This window comes from Anopheles arabiensis, chromosome 3 (genome assembly GCF_016920715.1).
Source record: "Anopheles arabiensis isolate DONGOLA chromosome 3, AaraD3, whole genome shotgun sequence".
In the NCBI taxonomy this organism is placed as follows: domain Eukaryota; kingdom Metazoa; phylum Arthropoda; class Insecta; order Diptera; family Culicidae; genus Anopheles; species Anopheles arabiensis.
In genome coordinates this window covers 19,415,450-19,435,229 of record NC_053518.1, presented here as the reverse complement: position 1 = coordinate 19,435,229, position 19,780 = coordinate 19,415,450, and the positions used below count along the sequence as shown (strand labels likewise).

The following is a 19,780-nucleotide window of genomic DNA, read 5'->3' as shown; positions in this document are numbered from 1 at the left end:
AGTTTCCGTTCGATTCGCCTAACGGGGCATCATGGACCTACCTGTGTGTGTGTGCGATTTTTTTCCTTCACCATACGTACGCGAATCTCACCTCAACCGCTTTCTGTTGCTGCTGCGCGGAAGTCTGTTGGCCGCCTGCGTGTACGCATGACGTACGCAACCAACCTCCTCCCGCATGACTTACGGTTTTGCGCAAGCAGAGCCGGCGGGGCCGCAAAGAACTGGGTGGCCTTTTAAAACACTTCAAACCCCTCTCCACTTCCCCCCTGCCGGACGCTGCCATTCCTCCTGATGTGCTCGCTCTCTCCTGCGCTCTCCCTCTCTCGTGTTGGACTGGCCGTGTTGCTGTGCCGCAAGTGGTGGCGGATTGCGTTTTTCGCGAGGCCGTTTGTCTTTCGGGTGGTTGTTATGGGGTTGTAATGTTTTTTGGGGCGCAAGAGTGCGTGCGTGCGTGCGCGACTGATAAGTTACTGGTTCAACGATCTTTCAAAGTGGATGTTTTTTGTTGTCTGTTTGTTTTGTTATTGAGGAAGAGAGCTGATACGGTTCATGTCTTAAATTCACTCATGATTTAGGAAGTATATAACTTAATCCTGTAATGCCCAAACTTTTGGTTTTGCGGTAAATATAAACTGTAGAACACGTTCTTTCCAAAACTTCAACTTAGTGTTGTGAAGTGGCTTTTAAATTGGTAGCAACAGGATATTATGTTTTAGTAATGTTGTATCAATTTTTGGATGCCCATGTAAATGAGGGATTGGGAATAAGAGGCTTAATGCAAGATCATCACTTCATAAGCAGTTGTGACCAAAGCGTTAAGACCTGATCGGTTGGAACACATATTGATGTCCATTTTCTACATATATAGTCATACATGAATTACGTAATGACAAAATTAAGTGTTCTTGCCCTTTTCCACACATATTACGTAATTTATGGTTGATCCCTTTACTTATTTTTTAACCCGTTTTACTTCAATAATAAATTTAAAAAATATTTTTGCTGTTGTTTTTTATGTTCTACCAATATACATGTTGAAACTTACATTTAGAGCTATATTTATACACGCAAAAGCGTCTCAAACATGTCTACAAACTTTTCAACCCATTGCCGCGACCTCAATGTAGCGCCCCGATCTTTCTAGCCTCTTGGCCGGTGGTCACAACATTTCGCGAACATCATGCCCTCGCCGGCGGTACGCAAAAAACAAAAACAAAAAAAAGTAACACAGTCAAGGGAAATAAAAACGCTCTCTTGGCCTTTTGGCCCCCAACAACTCGGCGGGGAATGTGCTTAACGCACAAACGCACGCACACACACACACAGCGACGCTGACCAAAACATAACTGCCCGGCGTGAGAGGCACAGTAACATAATGAATAAAAACACTGCCACCATCAACCCTATAAAGAAGCATACCAAGACGGCGGGGGACCGGACGCGCTTTCGCAGATGGCGGCAACGAAGCAAACCAAAACATAGACGGGGCGCGACCGCGAGCCGTTTGCCGCCGGGACTGCCTAAAATGAAGTTGGCAGGATTTTCTGTCTTTTTTTTGTTGCTACCTGGAGTGAACGAAGCCTCCCTTTTCCCCAAGGCCTGCAAAGCATCGTGCTCCTCCTCCCTTTAAATCATTCTTCCCACTACTGTGTTATGCAAAAGGTGAGGCGCATGAGCCGGAGGAAAGGAAAGGTGGAAATGATTTTGTTCGCGATTTCAATCGTCCTAGGCGCGCGTTGTGTGTGTGTGTGTGTGCGTCTCTGATTGAGCGCGAGATGATGGTGTATGAAATACACTTTTTAAAAGCTTTTCCCTCTGGCCTAATCATCTCCCCGTTCGATCGATCGATTGGCTTACGCATTGATGTTTTGGTGCGTGCCGCCGCCAACACGCACTCGGAGCTGTGCAGGGGGGGATCTAATGAGCGGAAAAGGCAGGGAGGGCCGTTTGAAAAATTCGCACACACTTCCATGTTTTCCTCTATGCCCGCTGGCGAAACCATTCTGTGCGAAGCGAGAGAGCGACGGTCTTTTAAATAGAAGGCTTTATTTTTTCCAAGGTAAAGGAGAGCCAAAGCAGAGGTAGCGGAGACGGAGGAGAGTTTTTAAAGCCTTTTTTTTCTTTTCGGGCCTCGGTTTGGGCAATATTTCCGCCAATTTGAGGAGAGCCGAGGAGGCTCACGCGCGCTGCCCCGTTTTCAATGCTGTTTCGCACAGCAAAGAAGACAAAGAAAATGGCAAATTCATCCCCCGCTGCCAGGTTGCAAACAACGAGCTGCTGTGATGCGTACACGTGGAATGTTATACTTCTTCTTCTTCTTCTTTCGTTTCACAATCTGCATGTCTGGTTTCGTTTCTTGCGTCTGCGGGTCTTGGGCTCTCCGCTTTGAGGGCTTTTCTTGCGCGAGATCCCCACCGCTGCTTCGTATATGTGGTGCAATTTGAGGCTTGTGATGGACACATTTAGGGGTTCGGTACCGTTTTGGGATGGGAAGCTGAGTTGTGGGAAGGCGCGCGGAGAGGTGTCCGTCTGTGTCCGCGCGCGCGGTCTGAGGTCAAATTGTGCGTAACCGTCGCGCTGTCTGTCTGGTGCGTGTGCCGCACTGCTTTGTCGGTAGCGCGGACAGCCGCCGCTCATCAACGCCAGGGAGAGGGAGGGAGAGGGAGGCCACACGGTGATGTCTGCGCTTTCGGTGCGTAGACATGACGAGAGGGGGAGTTCGTTTTTTCTTTCTTATGCGTAACGCGTGTGTCGTGAGGTATAACCAAGCTGCCCCGGTGCCCAAGGTGACCAGACGACGAACCGGCTTCCCAGGGGCGGAAAAGCGAAACACGCAAAACACGACCTAGTTCTCACCGTTTCGAGGCGAAGAAATCGAACGTTTTTGGGTGTGTGTGTGTGTGTGTGCATGTTTACCTGGGCCGTTAAGAAGAAGTTGTTTTTTTTTTTGGCGTGCTTTGGGTGAAGAAGATGCGTCGGTTTTTTGTTTTGTTTTTGGGTCAGTCTTGTTATTTTAAACGTTTGTTTCCTTACCTGTAATGCATGGTGCTATTCATTGTCCAAGTCACACTCTTGGGAAGTGAACTCAAGCGGATGCAGTCGAGCTGCAAGCAAAAGAGTTTAATTTTTAAAGGTAAAGAAGTTTCTAGGCAGAGTAACTAAACGAATTTGCTTCGAAAAAACGTTAACAATGAAGACCTCGGCATGTTTTTCTTCCATTAAAACTCCAAAAACACTCCAAAAATGAAGACTTCAGTCGCTTAAGGCTCTTGTTAGAACTTACCGCTATTATTGTAGGGTGTCCCATGGCCTAACTTTTATGCTACAAAGCGAAAAGACAGCCTGTTTTGCATATCCTCCACAATATTGTTAGGGAAAACCTCACCCGGGATCGAGAAAACGTCCCTTCCTCGATGCCCACAAAGGGGTCAGTGACCGGATACCGGACCGGAAGCTCCTTATGTTTTGTCAACCGTTTGTTCACCGCGTCCGGTTAGCGTTCGGTAGAGGTGTGTGTGTGTGTTTTATCCTTCCATCACAACATCATTACATTTCTGCAAAAAACAGCGTTCCGTGCAATGGAAATGTCCATTTGCAAAATAATGGGAGTGAATGGACAAGCCTAAGGGAACGGCAACCAAAAAACAACTACAACTCCCTCCCGATTATTTCAACTACTCACTCTGCTGTCATAATAAACATAACGCACGCGCGTGTGTTTGCATACAAAAAAAGGTTGGCAGCAAGGATACCGGAAGTGTCCGCGTTCGTCGTCTGTAGCGCCACCCTTCCCTCTAAGGCACTAGCCCCTTAATTGAGCGACGGAAGGGGACAACACCACCCAAGAGCCCTTTGCCGTCCGTCGATTAATTAGAATAATTATCAGCTTTCGTATCGAGCGACATCAAAAATGTTTGTTGCTGCTGGCTCGATTAATGATGGGTCGTTTTTTCTCTCTCTTCTTTTCAATATGCAACCGAGCACAGGGTGAGTGGTCGTCGTTGCGTATGGTTTTGGATTGAGCAAGAAGTGGAATGAAGTGGGAAAAAAACAGCACGCGTCTAGAAGGGGTAAACAAAACACTCACCAAAAGACATTTAACGAGAGCGCACCAAAACGGCCGTAGAACCCTTTCCTGCGCCCTAATGACATTTACGTTCTTGTTGTTCTCTTGGGCTCTCTGGCTGTTTTAACGGAGAGTGTATTGCAGTGTTTGTTTGATACACAGCCCTTTAAATAATAATTAAAGCTTCCCCACGGGCAAAGGACAAGGGGTTGACAATGATTGTTCCGGGCAAATGTAGCGAAAAGCGAATTTCCACCGACAGGCAACGTTTTATGCTGCTGTTATTGAAAATTATTCTAATTAGCCTGTCGGGAAGGAGAAAAGGTCCTTGGGTTTTGTGTGTGTGTGTGTGTGTTGTTTTTGTCTCCCAGTTTTTCTGGACCCCTTTCCGGTTTCGGTCGAGTGGGTTTATGGGATTGAACCGGGGAGGGGGAGACAACTTTACAACGCCAAACCAACCACCACACTCCACCGATTGTGGTTGACATGTTGATAAGATGTTGAAAAGTCGGAGGCCGGGCCAGTTCACCATCATCAATTCTTCAACCCCGCAGGAAGACGGCGGTGGCGAATCGTCGTCGTCAATTGTTGTCCTGGCCGAGGGACATCGAGTCAGGATCGATCGTCAGCTTCGGTTGGCTGAGCGGCGGCGAGCAAGGAAGGGAGCTGTGTGTCCGCCATGGGGAGTTGGAGTTGGCTGACTTTACGATCCTTTAATGGGTGCTTGAATTGTTGCCGCTGCTATAAAACGGAGGCAACAGCACTGGTCGGTGTGTGGCAAAGGATGGCAGAAAAGCCCGGCCCGGCGACCAGGGGTAAAATGTTGGACCCGAGTTGGGGTTTGTAGTTGTGGTTTTCTCGCTATCGGTGCCATAAAAGCGTGGACAATTGCTTCATAAGCTCTGGTGCTGCTGCTGCTGCTACTGTTGGTGGAGAAATTTAAGGGACATTTTAGTCCCCCTTATCCCCAACGCTTGGTGACGCTTGCTTTTGGTCGGTATTCGGTTCAACTCGGCACCAAGTGCACCGGCGAGGGTTTGCGTGATGTGATTTGTCCTGGGGGGCATAAAAGGGACTAGATTTATGAACTAATTGCGAGGTTTTCGGGATGTTTTTTTTTACATTTAGGACCAACACTTGGGTATAAGTATGTTGGTACGATAACTGTGAGGTATTCCGGGAGCGGAGGATGGTGACACTCGTTATCGGATGGAAGGTAGTGAAATAAAAGCTTTAGTGCCTAGAGTGTAGTAGTTGCATACCGACCAACTCCAAAACCTTGGGTAACAGTTACGACGTGATTTGGGCAGGAGATTGCTGAAGGATTTTCGGGGATTCAATGTAGAAGAAAGCAGTTCACAATAAACTAATTGTTATTAATGTTACATCAAATAAAGTAGTAACTAATCCAATATTTTTAACAAAGTTTGTATATTTTAGAATCAAACATTTAAAACGAAGAAATACATTTAGAAATTTGGAATTGTTTTTATCGTATATAGTGAAGAGCCTTCTTACCTTCTTTGCTCTATAGCATAGCTATCTCAAACTAAACCAAATTTCAAACAAGCACATAAAAACAAACCCATCAATAACAAATTTCAATAAAACAAAATTACAAACTCCATCTTGCTCACGTCCTCAGGTTTGTTTCATTGCGCTTTACCTCAAAACAAACACTGAACACCCATTACTGAAGGCCGTGGGTAGCGCACGGTACTAGGACAGTCCATGTACAAGTGTCATCCTGTTCCACAAAACTAGATCCAACCAGAAGCCCTTCACGACATATGGGGCAAGACGGTGCGGCAAGAAGTTCTCCGTGGCAAAAGCGCCAAAAATATCGTCCACACAGCCTTGGATTGTGTTTTTAGCAATGGAATAAGACAGAGGAGCATGGTTTGTAATGGGTCCCCCAACATCGTAGAAATCTTTGGCCTGTTTCTTAGAGTCTGCGGATTTAATAGGTGTTTTCTTGCAACAAAGTTTGCGGCCCGTGGTTTGTTACGAGACTTCCTTTATGTGTTTAGTTTTCCCTCAAAATTCGTGATTTATTTGTGCTTGTTAGAACACATCTGTAGCTGTTCCAATAAATGATTCTTTTTATACTAATAACATTGAGAGCAAGTCTGTTTTGAAAATAATTACAAAAAAATCAGTACAAAAACGAAAACTGATGAATTATAACACTCACACATTAAAAGTAAAATAGAAGTTAATAAATTGAAATACAAATAACTGCGCAGGGAGAGGGAAAAAACAAAAAAAAAACAGTAAAAAAATAACCAGACAACTAATGGAATAATAATACAATATCGACAATGAAACTAATCAAAGTAAACAAACATGTAAATGCTTCAACAAAGTAAACAAACAAGGCTACAAATAAGCAAAAAAAATACAGCAAATTAAAAACACTCAAACTGTCCAAGAACTTTTGTGAATAAAATCAAACACTTACAAGGATAAAATCCAATCAGAAAAATAAAACAGAGAGCAGTAGAGCAAATGGATTCGAGCGCCAATACACCGGCATATTTATTTATCATCTGGCTTTAAATGGCGTACCATTTACGATGCGCAATCGATACACAGAGGGGCAGAGCCGGCTTACTCTAGTGCACGGTCTCGAAAACGAAAACCCAGTCAGCGCCCGCAAATCGATGTCGAATTCGAATCGAAAAGTTTCCGTTTGCTTGCGGCTGTGACCCACTTGCACACTAACATTGGGCGGCGTGCGGGTGGGCCTGTAATGTGTGTGTGTGTACGTTCTTCGTCGTTGTCTTAGAGCAAAGGGAGGATATGGAGAGAGATAGAGGGCGATAGATTGTCACACTTCAGTGTACCGTTGAATTACTTTTTAATTGGCGATAGGTTTTTGGTTTCTCTCGATTCTTCTTGGAGGTGCCGGTGAAACGAGAAGCAGGCGACTTCGATTGCGGTTCAGGACAACAAATCATGGGTCTCTTCTTTTTGTGGCACTGTTGGGTGCCATTCGATGTGTAACTTACACCTGCAGCACAATCCTGCAGTCTAGTGTTTGTGTGTGCATTAAAACAAAAAGATGCATTATGCAGAGAAATTGAAACAGAAGCAATAACGAAAAAAGAGAAATAAAAGGGAACAGCAAAAAAAACACGCACACACACACACACACTTCCTGCCAAATCGATCTTGGGTGGGTAGTTTTACACGCATCGGAAGGGAAAAAGTCATACTCCTGAACGCCTCGGAGCCGGAGCGAATGGATTTATTATGATTGCATTAGTTTTGGTCTGGCGGTTCTCTCGGACCGTTAACGTGTGGGGGAGGGGTGGAGGGGAGCGGGCACCCGGGCAGTGTTGAGAGGAGGGCTATATGGAGCCACCGGCCTCAGGGTCTCGGTGTTGCTAATGAAACGTTATTTTCCGATTAAGCTATCAACGCGCTAGCATGTTCGCGGGAGAGCTACAGCAGGGAGAGGCAGTAGCAGCCAGATAATAATTATCATTTATTCAGCTACTTTACGACTGCTTTATGAGATGGAATTAGGTGTTGAGAGAGTGTGGGGGGAGGCAGAGAGACAGAGAGAAAGGGTGCTATTGATACCCCTTTGGGCTGTGTGTGGGTGTGTGTGTGTTTAATGATATTTAACGTGGAAATTAAAGAAAAAGCTGCTTGGGGCGCCCCGTCTGATGCAGTTGCAGTCATTGAATGTGAAAATTGCATGGTTTGGGGAAGTATTTTTCAATGTCGGTATTTATGGTTAATGAGGAAAAGTATGGGTTTTTGGTACGGGTTGTGATAGTTTTGGTAAATGAATTTACTGCACACCCTTATAAAGAAGCTTTATCGGATAAAAGTAGGAATTTTTTGAATAAAAAAATTCCCTGTTAAACAAGGAACTGAATGATTTTATAAAGTTTAAGTCATGGCACGAAAATTACACCGAACAATCTCATTGTATCTTTAGCGGTTTCTTATTAGATTATGTTTTCTGTTGCATTTTGGCATTATAGTAAGATGGAAATTAACGTTATTTCTTTCTCTTTCTTTCTTCAATTTTCCCACAGAGTGTCAAACACGACTTCGAAGGATAGATCGTCCGGTACTGGCGGCGTTCCCACCGACACCAACGGCATCCGGTACCGCTTAAACAGTTCTCATGGGCCACCGTGGCGGAAAATTGCCGCCGCGATGTCCACACTTACCAACAACGCCAATAACAGCAGCAGCAGCAACAACAGCAACAATAACAACAACAGCAGTAGCAACAACACTAACAACAACAACAACAGCATCGCTAGCTACTATCAGCAGTACATCCAGCACTATCAACTGTCGCCCCAGGGGGGGACCGCACCGCCATCCGCCGGTGGTTCACCGACGGTCACGAGTAACAACAACAACAACAACGGTCCCACATCCGACAACATACACACCATCAACAACAACAACATTAGCACCAGCAGTAGCAGCACCAGCAGCAACCAAAGCCAGCCGACGACGGCGGCTAACTCCGGCAGTGGCGGCGGCGGCGGCGTCGTCGGTGGGATTCTGGGCGTGCGAGAAGTTAGCGCCAAGCTGTTCCTACCATTTGCCCGCGCGAAGATGATGCACTCGTCGTCGTCCGCTGCCTCGACACCGGCCAAGGACCAGCACCAGCCCGGCACGCCGCTAGACGGCACGTCGATGGCCGGCATGAATGCGACACCGTCCGGCACGCCGTCGGCAACGCCGGGCACGACGACGGGCGGGAGCAGTGCCGGCGTGTCCGGGGCGGGCCGCGCCTCGTCGCTGATCATACCGAAGGCGCTGAACGTGGTGCTGCACGGGTACCACCGGAAGCACAAGACGAACAAGAAGAAGTACTTCGTCGTGTACGGGGACGTGCCGGGCAAGGCGGCCCGGCTCGAGTACTTCGACAGCGAGAAAAAGTTCAAGCAATCGTTCCAGAAGGGCAGTGCCGGCTGCGACGGGGGCACCCAGCCGAAGCGCACCATCGTGCTGCGCACCTGCTTCAACATCAACAAGCGGCACGACCTGAAGAAGCAGATCATCTCGCTGTACACCAAGGACGACAGCTTCTGCATCGTGTTCGAGAGCGAGGAGGAGCTGAACCTGTGGCTGCGGACGCTGCTGCGGCTGCAGCGCGGCGAAGACTCGGAGGGCGATCCGCCACGGCCCACATTCGGTAAGTGGAAAGAAAACACTTGTTCATTAATATGGGGAGATAATGTTTTGGTTTTACAGTCTTATAGTCTAATAGGGTCACAATATTTTATTGTCGATGTAGAATTTATTTTGGAAAATCAAGGAATACCGATATTTCCACGCCGGTTTTAGAACAGATTCGAACTGATGATCTGTGGCGCGCTAGGCCATGCTTTTGCTGCGACGGTCATTGGGCAGTCAGTTTACTGTGTCGTTAAATTGACTATTTGTTCTGATCTTTCTTGATGAAAACTTTCGTAGCATCTTCAAATGAAGTGCCGAGCGCAACTAATTGCTCGAATTGGCTCAAATCATACCATATAAACACACATTTCCTGGTGGAAAGATTCTGACCCAAATATACGTGGGCTCATCGACAAAAAGAATATGCTCGACCGTGGCAACGGTGGCTCTGTATTAAGCAGCTCTCTTTTTGCGTCAACAAAACAACAACACCGACATTAGCATATGGTCGTCGTGAACTTGTTGGAGCTCTCGCCACGCAATGCAGCGCGCAAAACCAAACATTGTTGCTGTTGTTGCTATTTACCTATTGCTTTTCTTCCACTTTTTTCGCCGAGAGTTTGCGTCGCAGCAGCTGCTCGTTCAATGACGTAAACGGATTAAGCCCAATGTTGGTAAACACAGAGGCATCACGTTGATGGAGCATGATGATGCTGATGATGATGGGAAGATGGGGAGCGAAAGTGTTGGCGGGGGGTTTTAATGCATCCATCACGGCGGCAGAAACAGTTCCCACAGCTTCTTCGCACGGGACACGTGGAATTCCGTTGAGGAGGCCGACTTGCATATGGGAGGTTTCGTTCGCAGCGAACTGGACAACATTCCTTTTCTTGGACAACACTTTGCCCATGCTTTTGGGCCTGTTTACGTGCGTCTGCTCGAAATTCACATCCAGAAAAAAGGAGGTTAAAGGAAATTGGAATGAACAATGTTTTGGAAAACCCTTTTTTGAGTTGTTTTGTAAATAAAATAAAATAATTTTTGCATTTTGTTTTCCTCCAGCCTTGAGCTTTCCCTGGGGCCACACACACAAACACACCTGCATCATTGCGTCGTTGCTCCGTTGATGCGCCTATGTCGTTTCTTGTTTTGCGTTTAGGCCAAAAGGGTGTTTTTGGTATTTTGCTTCTCGCAAAAAGGTCATAAATTTGTGTTAACCCTCAGCAGCAGCAGCAGCCAATGCAGACGAAAACGTGTTGAAGTGCGGAACGCGAACGGTCCACTGGGATGCATTTATAATTCATACACGCCTGACATATGAAGAAACAAACGGCGAAACCGGCAGTGGGAAGGCAAAGTAAGTTTGAGAGCTGAGATGGACTGAACCGTCCTGCCTGTCCATTATACGGTGGTTATATGTCCCTATCCGCAACAATGCTGGCGCGACAGCGACAGTTCATCAATGGAAGATTAGTGTAGTTGGATTGATCTGCAGTGTAAATGGTAGAGTTATGTTTTAGACTGTTCAAAAGCTTTCCAATTCTTTGCTCGTAAAAATACTAATAATGATCTTTTATGTTTGTTTGAAGCTCGCAACGTTTCTTCTAGGAAGTCACGGAATCGGGCAAAGAAATTAAAAAGTTAGCACAGGAAACCTGCTGCAGCATACTGCGGAGGAAACTAAAAATCATAGGAAAAGAACACCACCAAAAAAAACCCTATGCAAAAACAAGCAATTTCAGGCAATAAAGCAAAGTCACGTCCCGGTGTGTCGTTAGAAGTTTTGCTCCAGGTTTAGTTCCGTGTACCCACCTTCGCTCGCTGCCGCGTGTTTGTGCTGCCGGGAGTGTTTCTATGCATAGTAGCCAGGGGTTCAGGTTTTATGCCTTTCCGTTTGAACAAAACCTCTCTCTCCCCCCGTGGGAGGAGGACACAGACACACACACAATCGCCAGCAGCAGCTCCGGGCTCTATCTTTATGGCAGAGAGTGACGTTTTCCGATGAGGAAGATAAACCGTCCCCACGGTAGAACCGGGTCTCGGGTATGTATAGATTCCTGGTTCGTTACGATGGTGGGAGGAGCACCTTTATCGGGAATATGGCATTCACTGAGTTGGGGCGTTTTTTTGTTGGGAGATTCGTTGTGTGTATTTAAGCAGTGCGCTGGGACCTCTGGCGGAGGGTGGAAGTTTTGTTTTTTTTTCTTTCACGTTATTTGCCTACTTTTGGGGACAAGAAGGAATATTGTAGTCCGAGTGGGCGATGTGCGTTTTTGTTTAAAGGGTGTTTTGCTTGCTTTCCAATCCCTCCGGTGTGGGCATTTTGGCCCTGTGAGGGGGGAGGCTTTGTGGGCAGGTTTCAGGAAGCGTTTGTTAGAATGCACGACGGTTTCGAATGGCTGCTGCTCTTAGCATGCGGCAGCATTCGCCCGACGACTCCTCACCTCTTTGGGGGGGCCGGCTCTGGGGCTGGTGGGACTTTGGCGAAACGCATTGCGCGAATTCTGCGACGTTTCGTGTTCGTGACTTTCATTCACAACAAACATATGCGGCATCAGGATAAGGTGTAAGGAAGGGGAAAGTGCTGTGGGGCAAAGGAGAAATAATATTAAAAAGAAAGATTAAACCGCGTGAGCGAGAGAGAGGGAAAGGGTCCAAGTCTCCAATACGGATTCGAAGCTTTTCGAACTCTCGAACCTTGCACCAGCAGGATATCTTGGCTGATGATTGTGTGTGTGTGAGCCATTTTTTGTAGGGGAGAAGGGGGTGATGCAGGATGTTTAACAGGCAGCTTCCGGCAGCGTTTCGAAGGGTGATTTGTTGTTGTTGTTGTTGTTGTTGGTACTACGTTCTTAATTCGGTTTCTAGTGACCCTTCCGGTGGGCGCCGAGAGGCCCCCTCTAAGTATGGGGAGAGGGTAAGGGCAGCGACGAAACAGCACCAGAGGCCCAGAACGCTTCGGAGAACCACGTGCGCCACCACGACGTGTTTGCACGTGTGCGATGAATTTTCGAACAGAAAACAAAAAAAGCATATTCAACATTCGACCTGTTTTTGTCGAGCTTGTGTGGAGGAAGCATTGGAGACGGGGGGGGGTTTCCCCTGCTTTCCACTCAATCAATTATGCGTCCCATGGCGCATGGGGTGTGGTGTATCGTGCTTGTAGTGTGCCGTATGTGCTTCAACGTTTGCTTTTTTGTTTTATTTTTTTTGTTATGGCGAGAGACGCCTCCGGGATATTCTGGGGCAGAGTTTTTCGAAGTTGAAGTTGGGCTTTCGCCGAAAAGTTTGCTTTCTTTTTGCAATACACCATTTCGGTCCAGAGGGATTTGGGAAACGATTACACTTTCTTTAATCACTTTCATTTTGATTAAAACTGATTTGATGGTTGATCAGTAAATTGATATTATTGCAAACATTACATGCCTCAACATGAAGCTTGCAATATAATACAAACACTCTCTGTCTTGTTGCTTGACATCGTTTTTTTTTTTAATGTTCTGTACCATCTTCCTGCCGTCCAGTGTGCCGCCCCGCCCGCGACACACGACATGCCATTTATGAGCAGAATTCCGGCGAATTGTTGTCCAGTTTGTGTCCCGCGATGACGCAAGCCCCATGCCTCCATGGAACGACGACGCATCTGCTGACCACGGGCTACGAAACCCAGGCGGCCACAGGGGTGGGGTTTTTTTTTGCTTGTTTGATTCGGCCCATAGCTTCCCTCAAACTCCCTCCCCCACCCCCCCCCCCTTTTGTGTTCCGTAGGCAACATTTATTTGCGTAGCAAACATCCATCCTTGAGCGACGGTCGGTCGGTTTATTGAAATGTCGTCGGCTAGCATTGTTTTGCATAAATATGCGCTAAACGGCCATCGCTGCCCGTTGGTGCGTGTGCGCGTCCCGAGGGGAGCTGACACACGCGGGTTCCAGTTCGGGTTTGTTGTCGCCGTGGGTTCTTTCCCCCCCCACCCCCTGTTCTTTCTGCTCCCCGCTGCACGATGCTCTCGTTCCTTTCAACATCACAGTTTAGCGCGGTACGCCAAAGGAGATAGGGGAGAAGAAAGTTAAATAAAATCTCAAGCGCAAGCAATCAACCTTAAAACTGTTGTTACACAAACACACACACATGTCGCCCTCTGTACTACAGCGGGATGACGTGTATCGATCATTCGAGTTTGTGTTGATTGTAATCTTAAATGCTCTAGAGGTTAACCCGGTAAGTTTTTCTCCTGTCTGTAAATGTACTTAGGGTATCCCGCTCCACCACCATAACATATCCATTTTGCTGACTACAAGCCAGCGAAGAAGCGATCGATCTTTTGCTGCTTTCGATTGCAGCGATACGACGCTTGACAGACGCTTGGGTGATTTATTTTTAGAGCAAAGTTTAATGAGCCATACACTTACGGGCGAAAGCAATTCGGGTTTATTGTGCCAGCAGGGTAGGGAACAACATGGCTAATGGGGTGTGCAGCTAATGGTGGGCTCGGGCGAGATCTTCAATTTTGGATACAGTTTTATCTGAGGATGCATGTGTTGGTAATGGTGCATTTTATGTCATTTGTTGAAATGTTTTAATTTGTTTCTATGCTCCTGTTTGAAAAAGATATCAAATGTAGTATAGTTTCAGTTTGATTTTTTTCAAATTTAAGGCTTTTGTGAAGAAAAAATCCTCTTCAAGTTCGTTGAAATGGTGTTTTTATTAATTCGTTGTGTTGTGTTGTGCTCCAAATAAGCTAATAAGCTTTACAATCGGTTGAAAAATGTTATTCAGAAATAGTTTAAACATAGAAAATTGTATTCAAAAAATCCTCGGGAAACCCTGTAAATCTATCTTAAAAAAGATATTTCATAGAACTACTAAATTATTTTACTTCAGCTTCCCTACCGAATACAAAATACTAAGGTTCAGTTTGGTAGTGTACACTTTCGAGCAGCTGCTCGAATTAGGCTCAAAAAGAAGATAGTACAGCAAAATGCGGTTATAGTTTGCATATATCGCCATAACAGGCTAATTTGATGGGAATAGCTGATTAGATAAGTCACGCACGAAAAAAGAGGTTGAAAATGTGTAAAAAGCGATGTTATTGATAAAGATACCGTAGAACTCTATGCTATTTCAAACTTTTTTGAAATGTTTAAATGGTTTAACGAACTTTGTGGTAACTTGTACTAAAATTCAACAGATAGATAGCTTCAAAAAATGTAAACTAAACACTAATCTATTGGTGCAAATCCTTCAAACTTCCTCGAAGAATGTCCTTTACATTCAGATCAACATTCGATCTACTTCCGGCTGGTACCTACCACCACTACCACCAAAACCCGATCGATCGGTAATGGTCAAACCAAACTTCCTTCAGGCAATGCGGCAAGCAGCAGCAGCAGCAACAGCAGCAACTAACTCTCGAAGTAGATGCGCCTTTTTTCCTTCACCATTCTAGCCACACTCTCCTTCGCTCAATTTTCCCTTCTCCTCTCTCCCTGCATCCTACCCGGCCCGGAAAAAAGCAGTCGGAAAAGCAGCGCGCCAGGGCCGGAACGATGAGCCCATAAATGGGGAGATAATTGAATCAATAGATTTCCATTATCTTACGCTCGCCTCGCTTGACGCGCGCCGTCATCACCAACGACGACGACGACCAGGACGACTTTTGGTTGGCGCGCGGGTACGACCGAAACCATTATGCTGTCCGTTCCGAGTGTCGAGTTGTTGTGGGGGCGTTTTTTTATGTATGTCTCGTACCACCGTGTGTTGTTTGTGTGTTTCGTTTGCTCACTCTCTCTCTCTCCGCGCGCTTCAGCACTGCTTTTTATGTGCCCATCAACATTCATTCGGTCGTTCTTGTTCGAAGTGATGAACATTTGGCCCATTTCTCGTGCCCTCCGTCGTCCGGCCTAAGGACATTTTCGGGGTCGGGATGGTACAGCCCATCCTTCATGGTGAAGACCGCCGGAGGGGGGGGGGTTGGCCGTTAACGTACTTCACTCCGTTGCATATCCGTTACAAGTGTGCCGAAAAGCATAATGTCGACCGGGGCGCGCGCGCGCGCGCTCACGCTCTGGCTGCCGGCTGTTTTTAGTGACCCAACCACCCACACTACCCTATTAAGCGACCTCTGGTGTAATCGGGGGTGGTTGGGTGTGTTGTGCAGAGCGGATGGAGCAAGATGGAAAAATAGATTTACTGTCAGCCACGAGAAGAAAGGCTTTTATTGGGAGTTAACTTTCTGTTGGCGGCTGCTGCTGCCGTTTCTGCTTGTAAAATGTTGATGGAAAGGTATTTTTTCTGACGTTGTTGTTGCTTGAAGCCATACCACCCGCGCGACCTCGCGAGGATTAACGAGCGGCGGAGTTGTTTTACAATTAGTCACGCCGCCAACCGCCCGCCAAAGACGCTTTCTCCTCCACCCAAACATCCTGCAATGGGCTGGAACTCCACTCGAAATCGTTTGGCATTTTGTGTGCGTGTGTGTCTGTGTTTTAATGGCAGTCCCCGAGTGGCACAATTGGAAATGAATCGATGCTTACGGGTGAATCGGATCCCTCAGCCAGCCCCAGCGCCCCAATTGAAATGCCATCGAAAATGTCAAAAGAATTTGTGACACGTGTGTGGCCCCGAAGGATATATTTGTTTGCAAATTTCGTCGAGCGCGGGAGAGGTAGGCCTTACAGTATAAATCGTTGATGATTTCGAGCCCGGTTCCAAGAACTGTCGGTAATGCCACCGTTCTGGGTCGGAATTGAGATGTAAGTAAAATTGAACCTCAATGAAAGGAACCGTTGAAGCCTTACGGGCGAAAACAGATGAGAAATGAAGCAGAAACACTCCAAAAACATGTCGACTGCTTGGTTTTGCAATTCTTCATTTATGAATGCATGATTTGCTGTTCCAATGGTCCCAGAATGGTGTATGGCGGTGGGATTGGCAACCTATTTTTCCAACCTAGCACACCTCCAACGTAGCGGGGTGCGCCCCCTGGGTTTGATGAAACTAATTTTACACCTCAACAAACATTGATCGCGGTTGGCGGTGGTGCGGTGCGTGTACCCTCTATCCTTGGCGCGAGTTACAATTCGGCAACTAGCGAGCCTCGAAGCCCGCCATTTTGCATGCTCGTCCCCCATCCCCTCCCGAGCCAAACACGGGGTATGGCTTCCCAATCGTCAAGGTTGCACCTTTTGCTTTGCGGTTAATATGGGGTGGTCCCCGGTCGCTTCCGAACGAAAGTGCCGAAAACAATATCCCATTACACAATTTGCCCCGCTTGTGTGGAGTGTTTGGCGCGAGATGAAAGCGAGGAATTGAACGCGCTGGGAGTCGACCAGAGGAACCACCATTACCATCTCACCCTCTCTGGAGACGTAGGGGTCGTTCGGTTTTAATTAGGTGTCAAATCGGATCGTTTACAGCGATGCGCACCGGGTCACCGTTGGCGGGATTCCGCCTCGGCGTATCGCGTTCCGGTGGTGGTGGTGCGTAAAAGTGCGTGAACAATCGAACACGCAATGGCAGAGCAGTAAAATTCGGGCAGCAAGTTCGGGTCCCCTCAATAAGGGGATTGACATGCGAAATTTGATATTTATCATTTGGCGCAAATGGGCGATGAGCTCGTGGGACAAGGAGCGACAGGGGACGTACCAGGTAAACGGGATTACTCGGAGCAGCAGTACAGAGTTGCGTGTGTCCAGGTAAGAGATGATCCAGGTGTGTAGCGGGAATTTTATGTCACCTTGGCGGTAGTTGGGTGGTGGCGGTGAGCCGACCGCAAGTCGGTAGTAATTAAGCCAATGGGGGTAGAGGTCGTAATGTACCAACGGGAAGGGTGCGAGACACGACACGTGAGATTGGGCTCAGTGAAATTCGGGAAAATCCGATATTGAGGGATTGATCGGTGTTTGCAGTATTGGATCACGCTTTGCCTGGTGGAAGTAACTACTGGTACGGTCCATTAATCTTTCCTGGGAAGTTGGCTGGAAACCCCGTGAGGGTTAGCAATTATGAGATATCGGTTTTATTGACCTAGCCAGGACATTAAATTGTCCAGCTTTGTAGTGCCTGATGTGAAATTTCTGATTGGCATGCTTCGTTTCGGGAGGATACGTTGGTTCTACTTTTGAAATTCTGTGTTGATTGTTCAGATACAAGAACATTACATTTGCTTAAAGTCGATACATATTGCTTTACACCCTGCACTCGGAACAAAGGCTATAAAGGTGCAATATTTATTTTAAAACATGCTAAAATAGTATGGTGTATGCACCGAACTATAAGTAATTGAATCGCTCAATGTATGAATATCATCTGTCATCAAATTAAATTGCACTATGACCTCACTGGTTGGGATACGATTGTCAACTAAAGACTTCGCACTCGATAGTCGAGTGGGTTGACCGACGGAGAATAGAATTAAAAACGGAAGATCATCGCAATAACGTCAACTCGTACGGCTTAACAATATGTCCGTCATGGGTTCTAGCTCAGAATGGATCTTTCCTCCATACGTAAGATTGATTATCGTGTAGTGTTGGGTAAATCTGATTCAGATACATGAATCTGAATGAATCTTTGAAATTATTCAATGATTCTTAATCTCTGTTCGAAAGATTTACGAAACTTGAAGATTCTTGAATCTCTAAAAAATCACGAATCCTTATGATAATAATAATAATCTCAAAAGATTCATATATATTGAAAGATTCACGAATCTGTAGGGATTCTTGGCGTAACAACTTATGTGATTATGCCAGCACAGCCTATACATCTTTTCTATACAGGATTTCGCGACTTCATGGAAAGTTTGAAGTTTGATAGTATATTTTGAATCTTTCGACATAATGAATCCTTGGAGATGCATGAATCTTTGGAGATTCCATTTGAGATTCGAATCACTCATTACTGAAGATTCATATGAATGAATCTCAACGAAAGATTTATGAAACCCAACTCTACTACTTTGCTATGGGTAATAAGTCATTCTAAACTAAGCCCGCTAGTGGTAAAAGTCAGGCCTTAGCAGATTGAGGTTGTTATGCCAAAGAAGGTGAACAAGTTTACTGATCCTTTTTGGTGTTGGCGCTAGTGCAACCTATCAACGGCTTATTGAATTTCGTCATTTTGTCTATATGTCATTTGGATAATCTAAGTCCCGAACAATAAATATAGACAAGCCTGAATTATATTGAATTCCTGCACCCCATGTCCTTTTTCCACCTGCATACGCGAGAAACCTGGAGTGTTGAACATTGGTACAGAGTCCTTTGATTTTTATCTTATCAAGGAGTTACTGTACTTCAAATTCCTTTTTCTTTGTGTATGTATTGGTTTGTATCCTTTTGCTTCAGACAATAAATACCATCTAAAAGTTCAAACTTCCTAATCCTGGACCAGTTGAGTGTTGTTGGACATTTTCCGGAATAGAACTCAACAAATTGACAAACACACAGTTGCAGAAAAAAAGTATTGTTTCTAACCGGAGCGCAACATCCCCCATCCACCACTCCCCGCTTCGCTTCGCTCTGCTAGGGCCGTTCACCCCGTTTCGCACCAGTCACGCGTTGCGACGAACGTGCCCGGGATTCAAGGGGGCAGCAGCCCCGTCAAGTATCGGAGTATCGCGAAGCATCGTAAAACTTCGCTCCCAGACAATATCCGCGTGCAGCTAAACCGACCACCACCACCGGGTTAAAAATTAATCATCGTCAAAAGCACACAAAAAAAACGAAAAGCAAAACGTCCAGAACGGTGGGTTGCGGTTCCGTTGCTGGTTGAAAAGAGTGCATACGGCATACGGTTTTGTTTCGGTTTTTAAGTATTCTGTCGCGCGAGCACAATAATCTCGCTCGTGCATCGATTATTCGGTTTCGGAGTTAAATGCGTTTCTTAGCTCCTTTATTGCAACTCACCATTTGTTTTCCAAGCAATAGTGTGTGTGTATGTGAGCTGCAACAATGTTGCAACGCAGCGAACCGATGGAGGCGAAAACTCCAATCGGTCATCGCACGAATTGAAACCGAGTGAGTTGTGCATTGAACAGCTGTGTGCTGGTTGGTGTGTTTTGTTATGTTTTGCTTCAGGTTTGTCATTTCCCCCATTCCCTCCTCGGGCCGTACACTTTGTATGCAGCCCTGTTCCATCCCATGCAAGTTGGACCGTGCACTTCACCGTACGCCATCAAACTAATCAACGAATGTTGTACACACGCGTGGATGATGATTTTCCTCCTGAGCGATTTAATTAGACGCGCTTGTTGGGGTGAAATGGGCAACTGCAAGCAAGTCGATGACTTTTGCAGCGCAACGCGTGTCACTGGCCACTCGGAGTGTGGCATTTTCGCAGCAGCAGCAGCAGCAGCATCGAGGAAAAATGATTTAATTTGTGTTGCTTTTTAAGAGCCACATTTGGACGAATTAATTTAAACCACGTGTGTCCTTTAATTGACGTCCGCGCTACAGCTGTCTTCAGTGCCATTCGGTCCAATCTAGATAGCTTTTTATTGCAAATGCAGTGAGCACAAATCTATCACCCTTTAGCGCACATACACATAAAGCCGG

General features: G+C 46.3%; 1 protein-coding gene across 7 annotated transcripts in view; it reads left to right on the top strand.

The window, feature by feature from the left end:
* The window catches only part of LOC120904109 (pneumococcal serine-rich repeat protein), a 219,734-nt gene that overhangs the window by 49,392 nt on the left and 150,562 nt on the right, over positions 1-19,780 (top strand). For all 7 annotated transcript variants that reach the window (XM_040313879.1, XM_040313880.1, XM_040313878.1 and 4 more), the window contains one exon: positions 8,119-9,239. In XM_040313879.1, the coding sequence (XP_040169813.1) occupies positions 8,243-9,239 (997 nt within the window). In that variant the 5' untranslated portion in view covers positions 8,119-8,242. The remainder of the gene's footprint in view (positions 1-8,118; positions 9,240-19,780) is intronic.